General features: G+C 47.9%; 1 protein-coding gene across 5 annotated transcripts in view; it reads left to right on the forward strand.

Moving 5' to 3' along the window:
• The window catches only part of LOC142587385 (uncharacterized), a 498,611-nt gene that overhangs the window by 158,222 nt on the left and 323,979 nt on the right, over positions 1 to 16,410 (forward strand). For 3 of the 5 annotated variants that reach the window (XM_075698347.1, XM_075698344.1, XM_075698348.1), the window contains exon 4: positions 12,095 to 12,174. The exons of the other annotated variants lie outside the window; for them this stretch is intronic. In XM_075698347.1, the coding sequence (XP_075554462.1) occupies positions 12,095 to 12,174 (80 nt within the window). The remainder of the gene's footprint in view (positions 1 to 12,094; positions 12,175 to 16,410) is intronic. 5 annotated transcript variants of the gene reach the window in all.

Raw genomic sequence — 16,410 nt, forward strand, 5'->3', positions numbered from 1 at the left:
GAAGTATTTAGAGCACGAGTTGCCCGGCCCTTGCTCTCGTGGGCGCAGGTGAGACAGTAGTCAGGCTTGCATATTCTCACATTACTTCTATGATAACTTCGCATCATGCATTCTATCTGCACAGTCCACCTCACTGGTCGTTGTCATATTTGAATACACATATATTTTACGCATATGTACATGGACTGATTTTAAGCCTTTTTACAGGCGAGGAATATTGTTGACAGCATTTTCATTGTCAAGTAGCGGCGCTATGTGTTTGGTGCTCCTTGAACAGAATTGGCCTTTGCTCCACAATAGCTCATTAATCAATGAATCATAGTTTTTTCTTACATGTAATCATCCACAAATCATTGGTGTATTTTTTTAAGCTACCTGCTTGGTTCTAATGAATACCTAGTATACAATTTACCTTTTTTGAGTGATTGAATTGATTGAATACTTCGGTGTAACTTTAGAAATTAATATAAAGAAAGTCTACATTTTGCAACACAAGGCTTTTTGCACAATTTGTAACGAACCAAATAAATTCGCTACGTACGATTTATTTGCGCACATTCGCCGTGTTCTCAAAAAAGTATGTTCGAGGATTCCGCTGATTTTTCCCAAACAAATTTTCTTTAGCATAACTTTCAAAACAAAATTTTGTTGATTACCTTCAACCGCCTGCCTTGCCTGCTCTTCTCCTACTGACCACATTACGTTATGACGTAAAGGGTGGCACCTGCGTGGCATGCTGGAATGAATTGCTGACGGCAGCGTCGAGGAACCGAAGGAGCGTAGGTTGTACGTGGACAGGCAGATGATGGGTATAAAGGGGTGTTCTGCTGTTACCTGCCCGAAATTAGACCTCGATCGCCAGCCAAACAGTATGAGCTTATGTCGGTCGGGTTTACCCAAGGTTAGGCCCATCATAGTCACCGAGTTCACGCGTCTTTTCTACCAGCGGGCCTGAGCGACTGACGTGGCGCTAATTTGGCCATTAGGATTTAGAAAACTCTTTTGCAGTTCAATTTGGACAATACAGATATAAAATAAACTATTCTTCATTTTGTACAGTGCGCATACAAATACTTTGGAGAACGCTTAAGCTTCCTATTTAAAGGGACACTAAAGGTAATTATTAAGTCAGCGTGGACTGTTGAAATACCATCCCAGAAACCTCGAAACGCTTGTTTCGTGCGAAGAAGAGACTTACTTTAAGAGAAAATACGTTCCGCGTACCCCTAGCGCAGTTCAAGTCACCCGCCCTCCGATCGAGGAGTATTGACATCATGGTCTCATAGTGACGTCGCGCCGTCGGTGAGTAAAACGGCTCCCGCTGACGGCGCTACGGCTTTTCTGCACAAAACGCAAACGCGCGGCCAGAAACAGATCCAAGACAGAGCCGACAGCAGCGCGATAGCGGAAATAAGGTGGCTAGCGGAAGGGAAAGCGCAACACGATAAGCTGGTTCTTTATTTTATGACGCCAACTTTGACGCTCGTTGTAATGGATGACCCTGGCAACGACACATTAGCTCGCGATGCAGGGCTCGAGTTCAGCGACTTAAGCACGGATGAACGTGACCTGCTGTTGAGGGCTCGCGCTGCCGGCGTCGTTTCGTACTACTACGACGACGGCCTGCTTTGAAAGGCACTTCCCGCGACTTCAGTAAGTGGGCGTTGAACCCGTAATCCTCTGGAGGAAAGTGCACCGAGCACACTACTTGATTTTTCAGCTCTTTGCCAGCGCGCTGTGGCAGAGGCACTGCACTTGACCACTTCGAACGGAGAGGCTCCCTCGTTGGCACACAGCGATAAGTAACGTTGGATTCGCCGCTGCAACTGCGCTTGGCCAAGTTCCGCGGACCGTTCGCGCATCCCACGACATCACATGGACGTGGCATTCTCGCTGCTTGTTCCAACTGCATGTTTCGCGAGCCAGCAGGACCACCGCAGCACGACGCGATAAAGAAACAACTGAAACTCCAAAGCGCGCGCGGCGCAAGGTCGAGCGCGCAGAGTCGAGCGAAAACGAAGCCTTTCGATCACCCACACTACTCAAGGGTAACGGCAAAATGTTATTTTTTTCTTAGAATCGAATAGAAGTAGACAAGTAGCATTTTCTTCCGTCTTATAATCTAATGAAATGAACTTTTTAATACGAGTAGTTGAGTACTAGTGACATAAATTATGATGAGGAGTGCTTTCGTCATCGGGCTAGTACCGGAATGTCGCTGGGGGATCTCAAATGGTGTCATGCATTTACCTCAATTTCTCGGTTACTAAAGCTCTGTTCACGATTATATTGTCGCCTTAGACGTTCTAGAACATTGCTTTATCACATTAACTTGACTTTCTGGTGATCTTTCTTGTCCCTTTAAGAGTGGAATGCGATAGCATTAAAAGATACACGACTGCTTTCAACAATTCCCGGCAAGTACAGCTTGTGTAAGCTTAACTTTTCCAGGGAGACGCTAGTGCCAAATGCTATAGAAGAGCGCGAGCTTTCTGTTACCAGGGTGGCCTGTTTCGTGGGCCGATCCTAGAGATATTGCACAGCCGCACCAAAAAAGTTCATGATTTGCAAGCTTGATTATTGTTTAATACTTTTAATATTTCAGCCTTAGCAAATTTAACATCAAGTGCATGTGCTGTCGGTGTTTGTTTCATGCCGTTTATTTGCGGGCTGTAATTCTCAGCATTCCGAGGAATAACTGCGAAAAAATTGGCCCTGGCTTAGCCGAGCTAACCCTGGATGTGGAAAGCGATAACTTAGTTTAGTCTGGTTGAGTCTTCGGTTCAGTTGGTTAACGATTCTTTTAGGTGCAGTTATTACAGATATACATACAATAATTGTTAAGCGAGCTATGACGGCTGTGCCTAGGTCGGTAGCTAGACATAACCGTGATTAGGCTTGGGTAGACACGCATTGCTCGATGGTGCGACGCCTGGGGCGTTATACCGTAAAGCTATTCCAAAACTTTTTATTCCAATTCTGCAATCAGCCTTTCATTATTGGACAAAATCTTTTTTGAACCATGCCCATTTTGCCTGTCTTCCAAGAAACGTTCCCCATCTGATATGTCAAGAAGCTCCCCATTTGATATGACGCGTACACACTGATTATGCATGACTAGACCAAACAAAAAAAATGTTATTTCTGAGTCGACGCCTTTGCGCCATTAGCGCTCGGTTATCTGTGAAAAGTTTTTGGGCTACACCCACTTCACCTGCCTATCACGTGACGTCACAAACCCGCTAAAACTCACCGCGTCAAAGAAACGTCTACGCGTTAAAGATGCATTAATATGCCGAACAAAACTGAATTTTTTTCCGAATAGCCGCAGGCTGACCCATTCCAAAAGGCATAAAAGATGGCTGCCGCCGATTTCTTGGGCACTGGCTACTCGCACCTGTCGAAGAGCATGGGTCTGTTTGCCTACAATAAAACCTTTTGCGTTGATGTGTAACGTTATCGAGCCCTTTCGACATGTTTAAGACCTCGCTATGCCAACTGTTCTTTGCTGAGGATGTGTTTTAGCGGCATTCTTAACCTGCCGTTGCATGCTGCCGTGATTTTCGACCAGCCACGTCAAGCCAAGTAAGGGAACGCGAACCAATAGCAGACACCGGCACCCTCGTCTTCATGCTGTCATCGATTTTCAGTGCACTAGCTCGGCCCCTTGGAATCTCTCCCCACTTGAGCATGCTCCTAGCCTCTTGTCAGCCAATTGCAATTGCAGACAAGCCGCTCAGCGTAGCAATGTTATTCGTTCTTAAAGCAAACAAAAGTGACCTCCTATAAAGGAGGACAGCGTTTGATTGGTCTGTTCAGAAAACCTTGCGGGTCATCGCCAGATGCTTGCGTCGGCGGTTAGTCATATTTGACGTCAGGAGATTGTAATAAAAATATATTGGAATAGTATTACGTTATTGGGCCCCTGTTGGGCCACATGGAAAGCGCAAGTGCTATACATGCAAACAGACGCCCCGAACATGCGCATTGTCGAAGCACAAACTGCTGAGTGTGCGAACACGGTCGCTACATTAATCTCAAGGGCGCGACGGATGTTGCATTCCGGACCTTCTTCAGGGAAGCAGTCCACCGGGCGATATCCTCGGGGTGGTGAAACGCCGCTTGGCGACTGAGGAAAGCCTGCCGCTCCCGGGCAACGCTCAGAGAAGACGGGTTGGCCTCTCTCTTATCCGTGGCCAAGCTCGCAATGGCTAGGCGAGCAGGGCGCTCCACTTAGCGAGCCGCGCGACGAGTCACGTGGCCAGGAAGTGATCCAACTGCGGAAAGCGCATGCGCCAAGCAGGCAGCGGCGGGATGAGCTGGTCGCGGCGTGGTTAGCAACACAAAGGATGAACAGCTCTAGTGATAGAATGCTGTGAAAATTTAACCCCCATATACGGCATGTCATTTAGGAAGGCCTGGGACCTACATATGCCTAAGTATATACGGGAAGTATATACTGGGACGCGGGCGGCGGACGCCGATACCAGATTTTCTGCAACATAGGGCCCTTAACGAAAAGCGAGAAGTCTGGACATGGCACACTGTCAACATCGGTACTTTGCCATTCTCGAAAGCTGCCAGTCGCACTCGCCGACGCTTCCAAAATAAATGTGACTTCACTCATTCTGTAATTTAGCGTATTTTACTGATCCATTATTTAGCTTCCGAGGTACACTGTTTCTCTCTTACCCTAAACGGCAACAAGTAGAGGCCCCTTGATGCATCAAATTCTGCCAGCAGCAAGCGCCTTTTCAGCTGCCAGTGGGGTCAGTACAGGCATGGAGGTTTCTGCGAGAAAACTTCGTTCTCTCTAAATGAACGATTATGCACGTAAAGTCTTAATATTTCTCTTATGGAACACGTAAATTGTGTAGAGTAAAATAATACAGACCATGATAAGTATGCAGCATAAAAACACGAACAACGTCACCTTGCTCCATGCGTTTCAATTGTCTTTCACTGCAACTTTCGAAAGACAGTTGTTCAACACACCTTGGAATATGCATGCAATCTTCGTGATTGCCTTGAGCTTCAAGCTGACCTCTCACCTATCCGCATTCCTAATGTGCCCCTGCTCGCTTTCGAGTTTCTCAACAAAGACCGGCATTATTCGTTATAAATTGTGCTGTGCACGCCGCAGCGAACTGTAAAGAAGCACAATACCAGCCCTATCTCAAAGTAACCGTGGCATTTAGCCGGTTATTCACCTTGTGTTACGCCGACTTAAAGAGCGACAGCTTGCTTGCTCCTGTTGTAATATTTGTACAAGTTCGACGCATCATGAATGGTGGAGGAGAGCATGACATTGAGGGACTCGTCATTACCGTTCCCGTCAAATTGTACAGCAGGATTTATTCATTAACTCGAAATGTTCACGAAGACCATGCCTTCATTGCTCACATGAAACCAATAGTTTTCAGCAAGACAGCATACCTCTCTGACATGATGAAAAAAAGAAGGTTGAAACCCTAGCTGGACGTGTTGTGCCGAAGTACGTTCTGCAAGTACTTTAGTAGCACCCTTGCCGGCTCCTGTTTAGACGCTCCTCCCAACAATGACTGATTGCTACTGCCCGTGGATTCCGTAGAAACTCTGCCGCAGTGTCCCGACATGTACAATACAGTTGATGTATGTGTGGCACAAGGGTCTGTGGTGTGGGAAAAAAGAGCGCGACCTGGCTATAGCTCCTGATTAGCAAAAAAACCTTTCAGCATAATCAATTACGAAAGCGAGGGAGAGCGGTCTATTCCTCAGATATAACCTGGCAGGTTATACCAAGAGCTCATTCCAAGCTGTTTACACATGCCACCAGTGTGATGCATCGCAAAGACCTCCACAGTGTCTCACCTCATCACATCCTTTTCATGGCAAGGAAGCTGCTTCGATTTAGAATGAGTAGCTGTCGAACACTTCAGACGAAGACTTCATGCAGGATTTCAAAGGCCAAGACATGGCCTATATGAAGGGGGTTCCCAACATGGTCCACTACTGGCTGCAGCGAAAATAGATGTCGCCGCTATGATACGCCAGCTTGGAAAACCACTGCATTCCTTCCCTTGTCGGCCTGAGAGCATTGGCCGCGTTACTCACCCTGATTGAGCGGTTGCACCATCAAGAGCATGGCTTACAAGGGGACGTGTCGATTATGCAATTCATGTACCGCCATCAGCTCGTCAACACTGACACCGTGATGTGTACTATTTGCTTCCACAAGGTCTTCTGCGTCATCATAAACGTTCTGCATAAGCGCACTCACTCGCCTTTGAAAGCCTGCCACCCCGTGAATTACCTCAACTCCATTGCCGGTGTAGTACAGACGATCAAATCTTACTCTGACTGGATAACGCACCTGACTAAACCATCTGCTTGGAGATGTCAAAATCATCCACCTCCCTGCGGACCTGATGTGCCTCGATACCTCTCTGTTGCCGCACCTGCGCCCTCAAGTACACCAACAGACACGCACCTGTTACAAGCGCAGAAACTGTCGGTGCAGTTTGGGCACTCCTCCCTGGCTCGCTGGCGACACCATGGCCAAGCCAAATTCTTGCTTGTGCTAGTTGGTTAACACTTGAACCAACTAGCCAGGACGGCTAGTTGACAGGACCGACAGGACCGGACAAGACCGAAACCACGGGACCGGCGCCGGCCGTGTCGTTTGTGTTCTTCTTTTGTCCTGATCTTTGTGCCCTGCTCTACACACATTCAAGACACCATGTTGCTGCTTCCCTATTCGCCCGCGAAGACAATGCCGACACAACCGGTGCGCGGCACTGAAGGAACGCTTCTTGGAGACGCAGCCTCTCTAGAAAGCACAGACTTCGACAATATCGCTGATTCATCCGATACCATGCATTGGTTTCCCAGGAACATTACGTCTAAGTGATCCACGCTCGTGTGACGTGCCCCCCTTTGCTTTTCCAAACAATCATTCAGTAAAAGGGGATCAACACTATGAATTTTTTGTCGCCTCCACACTAAACTCGAACATGAACCTCCAGATGGTCGTATACGCCTAACCATGTGCTGCTTCTGTCGTAGATCACGTCAATATGTCGAATCGCGAAGTTTGAAACTCCCAGAAAGCTATGAGGGACATTTTGGCAGCTACTCCAAACTTAGCTTATGCGCAAGCGCTTTGATAAATCGGCGTTACGATGCTAAAGGCTGTTGAGATGAGTGCTCAGGAAGCTGCTGCACGCACCTCCATTAGGATATGTCTGAGTCCAGTACATGTATGATTTTCATTTCCCTTGCCTTCCCGAAGACCACACCCGCTTTCGCTCAACGCGCGAGCAGGTGAAAGAAGCCGTCTCGGCGAGCCGTCATCGGATGTCTGGTAATTTTTGGTGTGGTGAAGATATAAACAACGGCCTCACAATTTATAATACTTTGCGGCGCAATATATTGTGCAAAGCTAGCCAAACCAACCTAAATTCGCTATCGCTGCAACTCTATCGAAGGCTCGTTCAGCTACAAGCAGTCCCACTGTTCCTTGCTTTCCGCAGAGAACTGTACATTTTTTTATTACAATACTTTTGAGAATATGTGGGCTCAAAACGTGGAGGCTTTGTGCCCGAAAGAACTGAGTACGATCAGAAGTTCGATATGCAAGCGCTGCGTCAAATATGCCTCCGGATGCATGAAGAGGACGACCGCGGTACCGTACCACACACTTCAAGTGACCGGCCGCACGTGCCTTTGGTCGATGAGAATGACGACAAAGATCTGATAGGGGCGCCTGAAGCTAAACCCCTGTGCGAGGACTGCACGGGCGAGGACGTCATGACCGGTAACGCCTACAGCGAAATGATGCGCCTCACCAAAAAGAAGCAGTTAGGAGTTCTTCGTGAAGTAATACAACGCCTAACGACACCGTCCTCCAATCCACTGAGAATTTTCGTGACTGGTGTTGCCACTTGTGGCAACACCTTTCCTTTGTGCCTTATCATGGACATCTACAACCGCTATACTACCACTGCCTTGACGTACACACACAGGGCGTATGTCGCGTGCGCCGGAACAAGCAAGGCAGCGCTTGCGGTTCAAGGCTCAGTGTGAGTACCGACGGGGGCTTGCCCAACTGAAACCTCAACTCCTTCCGTACAGCGTTCAGCAACGTGAAGTGCGTCATGGTATACGAATGCGGTGTGATGAGCAGCGAAACTAACAAGGGCAGAAGATTGCCTTCAACAGATCACGAGGATTCACAACGACCTTTTCGGCAGCTTAGACTTCGTCCTGTGCCGTTGCTTGCGGCAGCTGCCCCCGTCCGTGCCAACGAGGTCTAAAAAGGCACTGGAACACGCAACAACATATTCAGCACCCACGTAGGTTACCATAAGTTATCGTATTTCCCGTTTATGCAAGTCGCCTTCCAGAGCGATGTCATAATCTGCACCGCCCTGTCAAAGATCCGCGACGCTCATCCGCTCGCAAAGAAAGAAGTTAATTGGTATCTTTTGCGGTGGCTTCCTATCCCAATACGTTGCAAAGTGCTGCTGTCCTCACGCCGTCACGACTTGCTATTCTAACAAGGACTGTGAAGCGTACAACATGCAGGGCGCCATCCAAGGCCTGAACGCAATTTACGAGGTTAATGCAGTTGTCGCCATCATTGCTACTGCAGTAGCTCGCGAAGCGCAACGTGCCGAAGGACGAGGTTATGGAGGATGAACAAGGTGACTTCACCTGATGTGGCAGACGGAAGCGCTAGAGTTCCGGCACAGCGCGTGAGGTGGACCTCAAGGACGAACACTCAGTGGTCGGCGTTTGGAATATTCGGAACGGGCCCGTACAAATTCCGATGCGGTCGAGTGGCCTCGTGGTTGCGCTAGCTTGACTTATGGAGCGCTGGCACTCGGAGCTCGAGTGGATGTGCTGCAGGAGAAAGTGACACATTCCAAGCCAGTGGTACCGGAAACGCATGTGTACGTAGGTCTTTCGTACTGCCGCACGGGCGTATTAAGGTACACTCGTTAACCGCACCCACCTTCGTTGTCCGACACGATGGCGTCGTCCTAAAGGTGCCACTACTCTGCTTGTCCGAAGCAAGGGCACACACTGCCGTAGACTTGCTAGGTTATAAATGTGTTTACCTGGCAAAATGTCACGATCACAGAACTGCTGTAGTCCCGTTTATAGGCACTTACACGGAACTACACTCTTACCGCGAAGCATTCCCCACGAAGTCAAATCCTTGCCCTGATGAGTTGTGGTGATGTGTGTTCCGTTAGAACCTAAGAGGGGTTCATCGTAGCAGAAGTGTACTTCTCGCGTCGGAACCTCGTGCACCAGGATGACTAACTTCGTGCTGTATAAAATCTATGCGGTGTGTATCTAGGATGGGCTGGTCAATATTCCCAGAGACTTCGGCGATGTTATGAATGGCCTGCCGAGGCGGCAACGTGCAAGTTATTTCAGCCCGCTGCACGTGTTTCGATCCACCCTCAGAGAACCAGCGAGGACAGCGCTAACCAACCGTGAACTTCCTTTGGAGAACTGCGGACTACGGCAGCTCTGGAATTTAGAGGCGCCGGCTGGGTTCGGGCATGAGCACCTGGCTACGGGGACCCAGGACAGTGGACACCACGACGACGGCGCTGCAAAGATCGTCTGCCCTCGGAGGGGGCACTGAAACCTGTGTGTGCGTGTGTGCGTTTGTAAAACGTCCCGCAGAGAGGCGGCTTGTTTACGCTGACGTCGAACGTTTTGCCTCACCTAGGGATCTAGGGAACACGAAGTGGATATAACCAGCTGTTGTCGGCGGCTAGTGTGTGCTCGTCGTCGCGCTCTGTGCTGGTCAATGTACTCGTGAGCTGTGTGCTCGTTTGCTGTATGCTTTGTCTTGTGGGCTCCATTTGGGAGTGACGCTAGACTGTGTAAATGTATCCCATGTTTAAAATGTAAATACGGCAAATAAATCCTGCTCGCCTAAACCCCGACAAATAGTCAAGCTCCTTCCTACAGCTACGACTGCCAAATCCTACAGCGTCAATGCCATTCCACTGCAAAGTGAGTGGCTCGTCATATTCGTCGGTGCCAAACTTGGACTACACCTCCTGTCGGACGTCACGCGTCCTAATACATGCGACAACACTTGCTTTAACCTTGTCATGGGAAAGGGTGTCACGTTGCGTACCAAGTGTGCTGCGTGCCATTTAGAACCTGCTTCAGCGACCAAAAAGACAGCTCTTGCAATCGACGAGTGAACTTTGTTCAAGTGGGTCCTTGTGGGTCCTCACTGCGTCACATTTACGTGTGTTTACATCCTCATGGTATATTTACTGTACTGACTTTAAACGCCTTATAACACTGTAATTACTTCTTCTGAAATGATTATTGCAGTAGCAAAATTCTAAGCACATTTGAGCGCGTGTTCGATCGCGAATGTCTCCCTTGTCTAGTGTTGCAAGCCGTGTGAACAGTTGTAGGTGCAATGGCGGCCACACCAGAGCGACGGTGAGTCGAGACCGCTGCTCGCGTTCTACATTTGAGTGCGCTACCTTTCACCACGCCCTACAGTGAACGTCATGTCATCTACTCACATATCGAAGCACGGCACACATGCATCGGTTACTGAAGCGGCAATGCGGAATGTATTTAGCCTTTTGGACCTGTACACGCTTCCCACAGGAGGACCTTTTCATCAATGTCAGCGCTCTATAAGAAGATTATCGTCGTCATGCAGTCTCTTTCTTCATATGAGGAAGGCCACGCCTCCGCACACCTGCCTACTTTCAATATCGTGTTTACTACAATTCATTGAACTCATAGCTCCTGAAGCTGCTAGCCTTAATTTGTACATTATTCTCGTGGCTTGATATCGCGTGCATTGCCTTATCGTTCCTGCAAAACTGTGATCTTTTCTGCTGACCCAACTTTGGATGTGCAAAGAAGCGGGCGCTGTGTGAATATCGCTAGCAGTTGTGCATTGAGCAAAATTAATATAATCATGAATTACCCGAATATTCTGGAATATTGTAGGGCCCCTATGATGAAGGAGAGAACTAACCATTAATGATTACATCTTTTTACTTCCCACGGGCTGGTGGATTTAGAGGACGTCTTCAGACACCTGATACCTAATAAATTTAATAAGCTGAAAACGCACAGGGGTTCGGTTAGTCAGATTGTTGAAGTCAGACGTTGAAGCAGTGTACTCCTGTTTCACATGCACCATACTGTCAGCTTCCCTCAACATAGGAAACACCGCGTCTCATGCCTGCATCGTTTTACTTTCTGTTTATTTTATACAGGCAAGGATTCCTGCTTTACAATTTCGCCGTCAGTTTTTCTAGTCATCAGCTATATTCCACCTTGGTTTCCGGTTTCTCCTTCAGTGTTGGTGCCGCGCTCGCTGAAACCACCACACATTTATGAATGCGCTTCCATTTTATGTTGGGCGCTGTCTATCACTTGCACCTCTCAAACACCCCTGTGGTTCTCATAACGTATCAGTGAGAAAAAGAAAAGGAAAAATGCATTTACTGCATATATTCATAGTCTTACAATATCTCTTTAGCTACAACCACAAGGCGTATTGCTGTGCAGTGGTAGATACAAGTTGCGTAGGCAATTTCTTTACCAGAAGTAGAAATACTTGCCAAGATTACTTTAGCAATTCTTGCTGCAGGCGAGTCAATAATATTTTTCAACGAAGCACCCTCCCTCCATCGCTTTGTCTTGCCTAATTGTGAATATACACGTTCTAGGACAGTCTTTAGTTCACTGCTCACAAAACACTAGATAGAGGGATATAATGTTGCGAAACAGCACATGGGTTATTAGGGATGCTGAAGTGGGGTTCTGTTACAGTGATGACGATTTAATTTCGCTTGCTGAGCACCCAGTTCTAAGCCTTGGAAAATATTTGCATTTTAGGGCCGTACAAATTTGTTTACCGAGCCTGACATTGTCTTAGGTACTTTTCATGGGAACGCGCGTACAAAGCAGGGGCTGCAATTGAAACAACCACAATCTTACGAATATTTGCTTTTGAAATAGTTTCTTTCCTTAGATGCGCCGATCACATGACATTTATTGCAGCTCACTTGAGCAAGTACTTTCGTTCACTATAATGCTTTCGCAGGAACTTGACAGTCCTGATGAGAATAAAGAAGCAAGGCAATACCGAAACCTACATCGAAGCAGTTGAAGTAGGAGGAAAAGGTGAGACATTGCTTTGGTTTTAAAGGTAAGGTCTTTGCTACTGTTCCCGCGGTGACGTAGAGGTAGAACACCCGCCTGGCGTGCACAAGATCCGTGGTTCGAATCCCGGTGCCGCGCAATTTTCCACCGAATTAAAAAAAATCCACGTGTTGATAAAATTGCATAAACAGGCCTGGAGTGTGGCCTGATCCCGGGGACCAGAACCGGTAACGCACTCCATCACCAGAGCAGGATTGGTCACCCTGGTGCAGTACTGGGCCACAACCTGCTATATAAACACAACAATCAAACCCCGGCCCTCAGTACCCAACAGCTGCGAAGCAAATGAGCACGGCGGCGGTCAGACCTGCGACTCAGCAGATGTTGTTAAGAATCCCTGGCTCCGGACAGGCCGCCATTGGAACATGAACCTGGCAACGTTTAACGCTAGAACGTTATCTAGTGAGGCGAGTCTAGCTGTGCTATTGGAGGAATTAGAGGGCAGTAAATGGGATATAATAGGGCTCAGTGAAGTTAGGGGGCCAAAAGAAGCATAAACAGGGTTAAAAAGCGAGCACGTCCGTGCTTCCGCAGCTTAGCGGAGAGACGAGAACTAGGAGTGGGATTCCTGATTTATAAGGATATAGCTGGTAACATACAGGAATTCTATAGCATGAACGAGAGGGTGGCAGGTATTGTGGTGAAACTCATTAAGAGGTACAAAATGAAGGTCGTACAGGTGTACGCCCCTACATCCAGTCATGATGACCGGGAAGTCAAAAGTTTCTATGAAGACGTAAAATTGGTGATGGGTAAAGTCAAAACGAAATACACTATACTGATGGGCGACTTCAATGCCAAGGTAGGCAAGAAGCAGGCTGGAGTAAAGGCAGTGGGAGAATATGGCATAGGCACTAGGAATAGCAGGGGAGAGTTATTAGTAGAGTTTGCAGAACAGAATAATATGCGAATAATGAATACCTTCTTCCGCGAGCGGAATAGCCGAAAGTGGGCGTGGAGGAGCCCGAACAGCGTGGCTAGAAATGAAACAGACCTCATACTCTGCGCTAACCCTGGCATCATACAAGATGTGGACGTGCTCAGAAAGGTGCGCTGTAGTGACCATATAGGATGGTAAGAACTTGAATTAGCCTAGACCTGAGGAGGGAACGAAAGAAACTGGTACATAAGAAGCCGATAAATGAGTTAGCGGTAAGAGGAAAAATAGAGGAATTCCAGATCAAGCTACAGAACAGGTATTCGGCTTTAACTCAGGAAGAAGACCTTAGTATTGAAGAAATGAACGACAATCTTGTTGCCATCATTAAGGAGTGTGCAATAGAAGTCGGTGGTAACTCCGTTAGACAGGATACCAGTAACCTATCGCAGGAGACGAAAGATCTGATCAAGAAACGCCAATGTATAAAAGCCTCTAACCCTACAGCTAGAATAGAAGTGGCAGAACTTTCGAGGTTAATCAACAAACGTAAGACAGCTGACATAAGGAAGTATATTATGGATATAATTGAACATGCTCTCAGGAACGGAGGAAGCCTAAAAGCTGTGAAGAAGAAACTAGGAATTGGCAAGAATCATATGTATGCGTTAAGAGACAAAGCCGGCAATATCATAACTAATATCGATGAGATAGTTCAAGGGGCTGAGGAGTACTATAGAGATTTATACATTACGAGTGGCCGCCACGACGATAATGGAAGAGAGAATAGTCTAGAAGAATTCGAAATCCCACAGATAACGCCGGAAGAAGTAAAGAAAGCCTTGGGAGCTATGTGTGATGTTGTTAGGATCGTCACGTTGCAAAGCGTGTGACGCGAGGAAGATGGAGGAGACGGTGCATGATGAGCAAACACACAATTATATTAGACGGCACGTGAACACGAAAAAATATCTTAACCTAGACCCACACATACAAGGTTGTTCGTAAGTAGGAAAAAATGCAGTCTCACGAGGTTGCGGTTAAGTCCGGAGTGTGGTGACACGCAGAGTCCTTGACATGAAACGATTGTTCGTCGAGTGATGACCGGCGTGGAATAGCAAACGCAGCAGCACGGGCAGGAAAAGGTGAACGGCCCACCGCTCCGTAGACGAGAACAGGCCACTCGGTCGCCCGGTCACTCGAACCTCGCGCGTAGAAGCGGGTTCCAAGATGCCGGCCGGCCGACCTGGGGCCTCGTGCAAGGCAACGACCCGAGGCGCTCCTCGTCTCGACGACGGACGCTCGCTCTCCCGAACCTCGCGCGTAGATGCGGGCTCGAGGCTGCAGCAGGCCGTTCCGGGGTCTCGTGCCGTGCAACGACCCGAGGCGTTCCCTGTCCCGAAGGCGGACGCTCGGTCAGGTGAACCTCACCGGTAGATGTGGGTTCCGTAGACCCGGTGGCCCTAGTCGCCCCGGCGTTCCAACGATCTCCGTTGCGCGAGACCCCTTTTCACGCGCTCCACGAGCCTCCCTCGTCTTTCTTTTTCTCTTGTTGAGGACGGCAGCAATGTCGTCTGCTCTTGCGCTCGGTAGTTTGTGCGCACTTCTTCACAATCACACTCTACTTAAGAAAGTTCTTTCGTTCAAAGAACTTAAGGGTACTCGATAGCTGCTGGTCCACCGTAGCACACACACACCACAAGAGTATAGCCACTGCACCGCATATCTGAGCACCGCACACTCGGTACGTATGAGTACACATAAAAATTACCACAGCACTACAGTGTCGAGCACCGCACACTCGGTATGTAAGAGTACACATGAAAATTACTACAACACTAGAGTTCCGAGCACCGCACACTCAGCATGATGACTACCTTAACAAGACACAACACCACGATAGAGGGTGAAAAAAAGTCCACAAAACTAACATGCCAGGAAATGTTGTTCAATATTAAAGTTGCACCGGTTTGAAGTGCTTGCTATTTCAACACCATGTTTAGACACCATGTTTAAAACACCCTGAGAGAACGATTCCGACAGACTCACGTCGGCCGCCGCTTCTTTTCCTTGAAACGGTACGCATGTCGATCGTCATTTTCGGTGTCATCAGTCTGACAAGCAGCTGGCGCTTTCGGTAACGGCGGTGATGTAGGTACCCGTTCCTCATACTTTTTCAGTAGATTTACATGAAATAGTGTCGTCCTTGTCCCGAGGTCAATAACGTAATCGACGTCATTTTTCCTCTCAAGTACAGTGAATGGCCCTTTCCACGTAAGAATCAATTTGTTGTTGTCTGAAGGCAGCAGTAGCAAAACCTTGTCTCCAACGGCTAAATGACGTGGTCTGGCCTTCCGGTCATAGTGTTTCTTCTGTAGAAGTTTAGCTTTTTGAAGCTCCTCCTTGGATAAACGACAAGTGTCTTCAAGACGCTTCCGTAGCTCCACTACATACTCGTATGAGGTTTTTGTGTCATCATCAAGATGATCACCTGTCCATAATTCTTTCAATATCGCCATGGGTCCTCTGACATGACGGCCATACAACAAGTCAAAGGGTGAAAAACCCAGGCTTGACTGAGGGACTTCGCGATAAGCAAAAAGCAAGGGTGCCAAGTAACGGTCCCATTTTTTCGGGCTCTCTCGACAAATTCGTCTTATCATTTGTTTAAGGCTGCCGTTGAACCTCTCCACAAGGCCATTTGCCATCGGATGATATGGAGTTGTTGGCAACTGCGTAAAAGAGAGAAGACGGCTCAGTTCCTTCATCAGGCGTGACGAGAATGATGTGCCTCTGTCACTGATTATCTCCTGTGCGACTCCCACACGAGAGAACATCTCTAGAAGTGCCTCAGCAATTTTTTCTGTTTCAATGCTTGGCAGTGCCACAGCGTCAGGATACCGCGTTGCCATATCGACCATTGTCAGAACGTACTTATTCCCTTTCTCTGACATGGGAGTTAATGGTCCCACAATGTAAATGGCAACTCTCTTAAAAGGGGTATCAATGACGGGAGTATTTCCCAATGGTACTCGACCTATTAGATGTATGGGAAAAGTCCCCTGGCACGTATCGCACGATTTAACAAATCGCGTGATGTCTGATTGGAATCCAGGCCAGTAGAACTCTTCGCTCACACGGTCTGTGGTTCGCTTTATTCCTTGATGTCCGGCAAGGATCCCTTCGTGAGCCATTTTCATCACAAAATGACGAAGGCTTCTGAGTACGACAAGCTGTTCCATTTGTTTCTTTGACCGCAGTGTGTATCTTCGGTAAAGAATTCCCTCCTTTATAAAGAATTGGACGTCGGCGAACCTAGC

The sequence above is a fragment of the Dermacentor variabilis genome, chromosome 7 (genome assembly GCF_050947875.1).
Source record: "Dermacentor variabilis isolate Ectoservices chromosome 7, ASM5094787v1, whole genome shotgun sequence".
NCBI lineage: Eukaryota > Metazoa > Arthropoda > Arachnida > Ixodida > Ixodidae > Dermacentor > Dermacentor variabilis.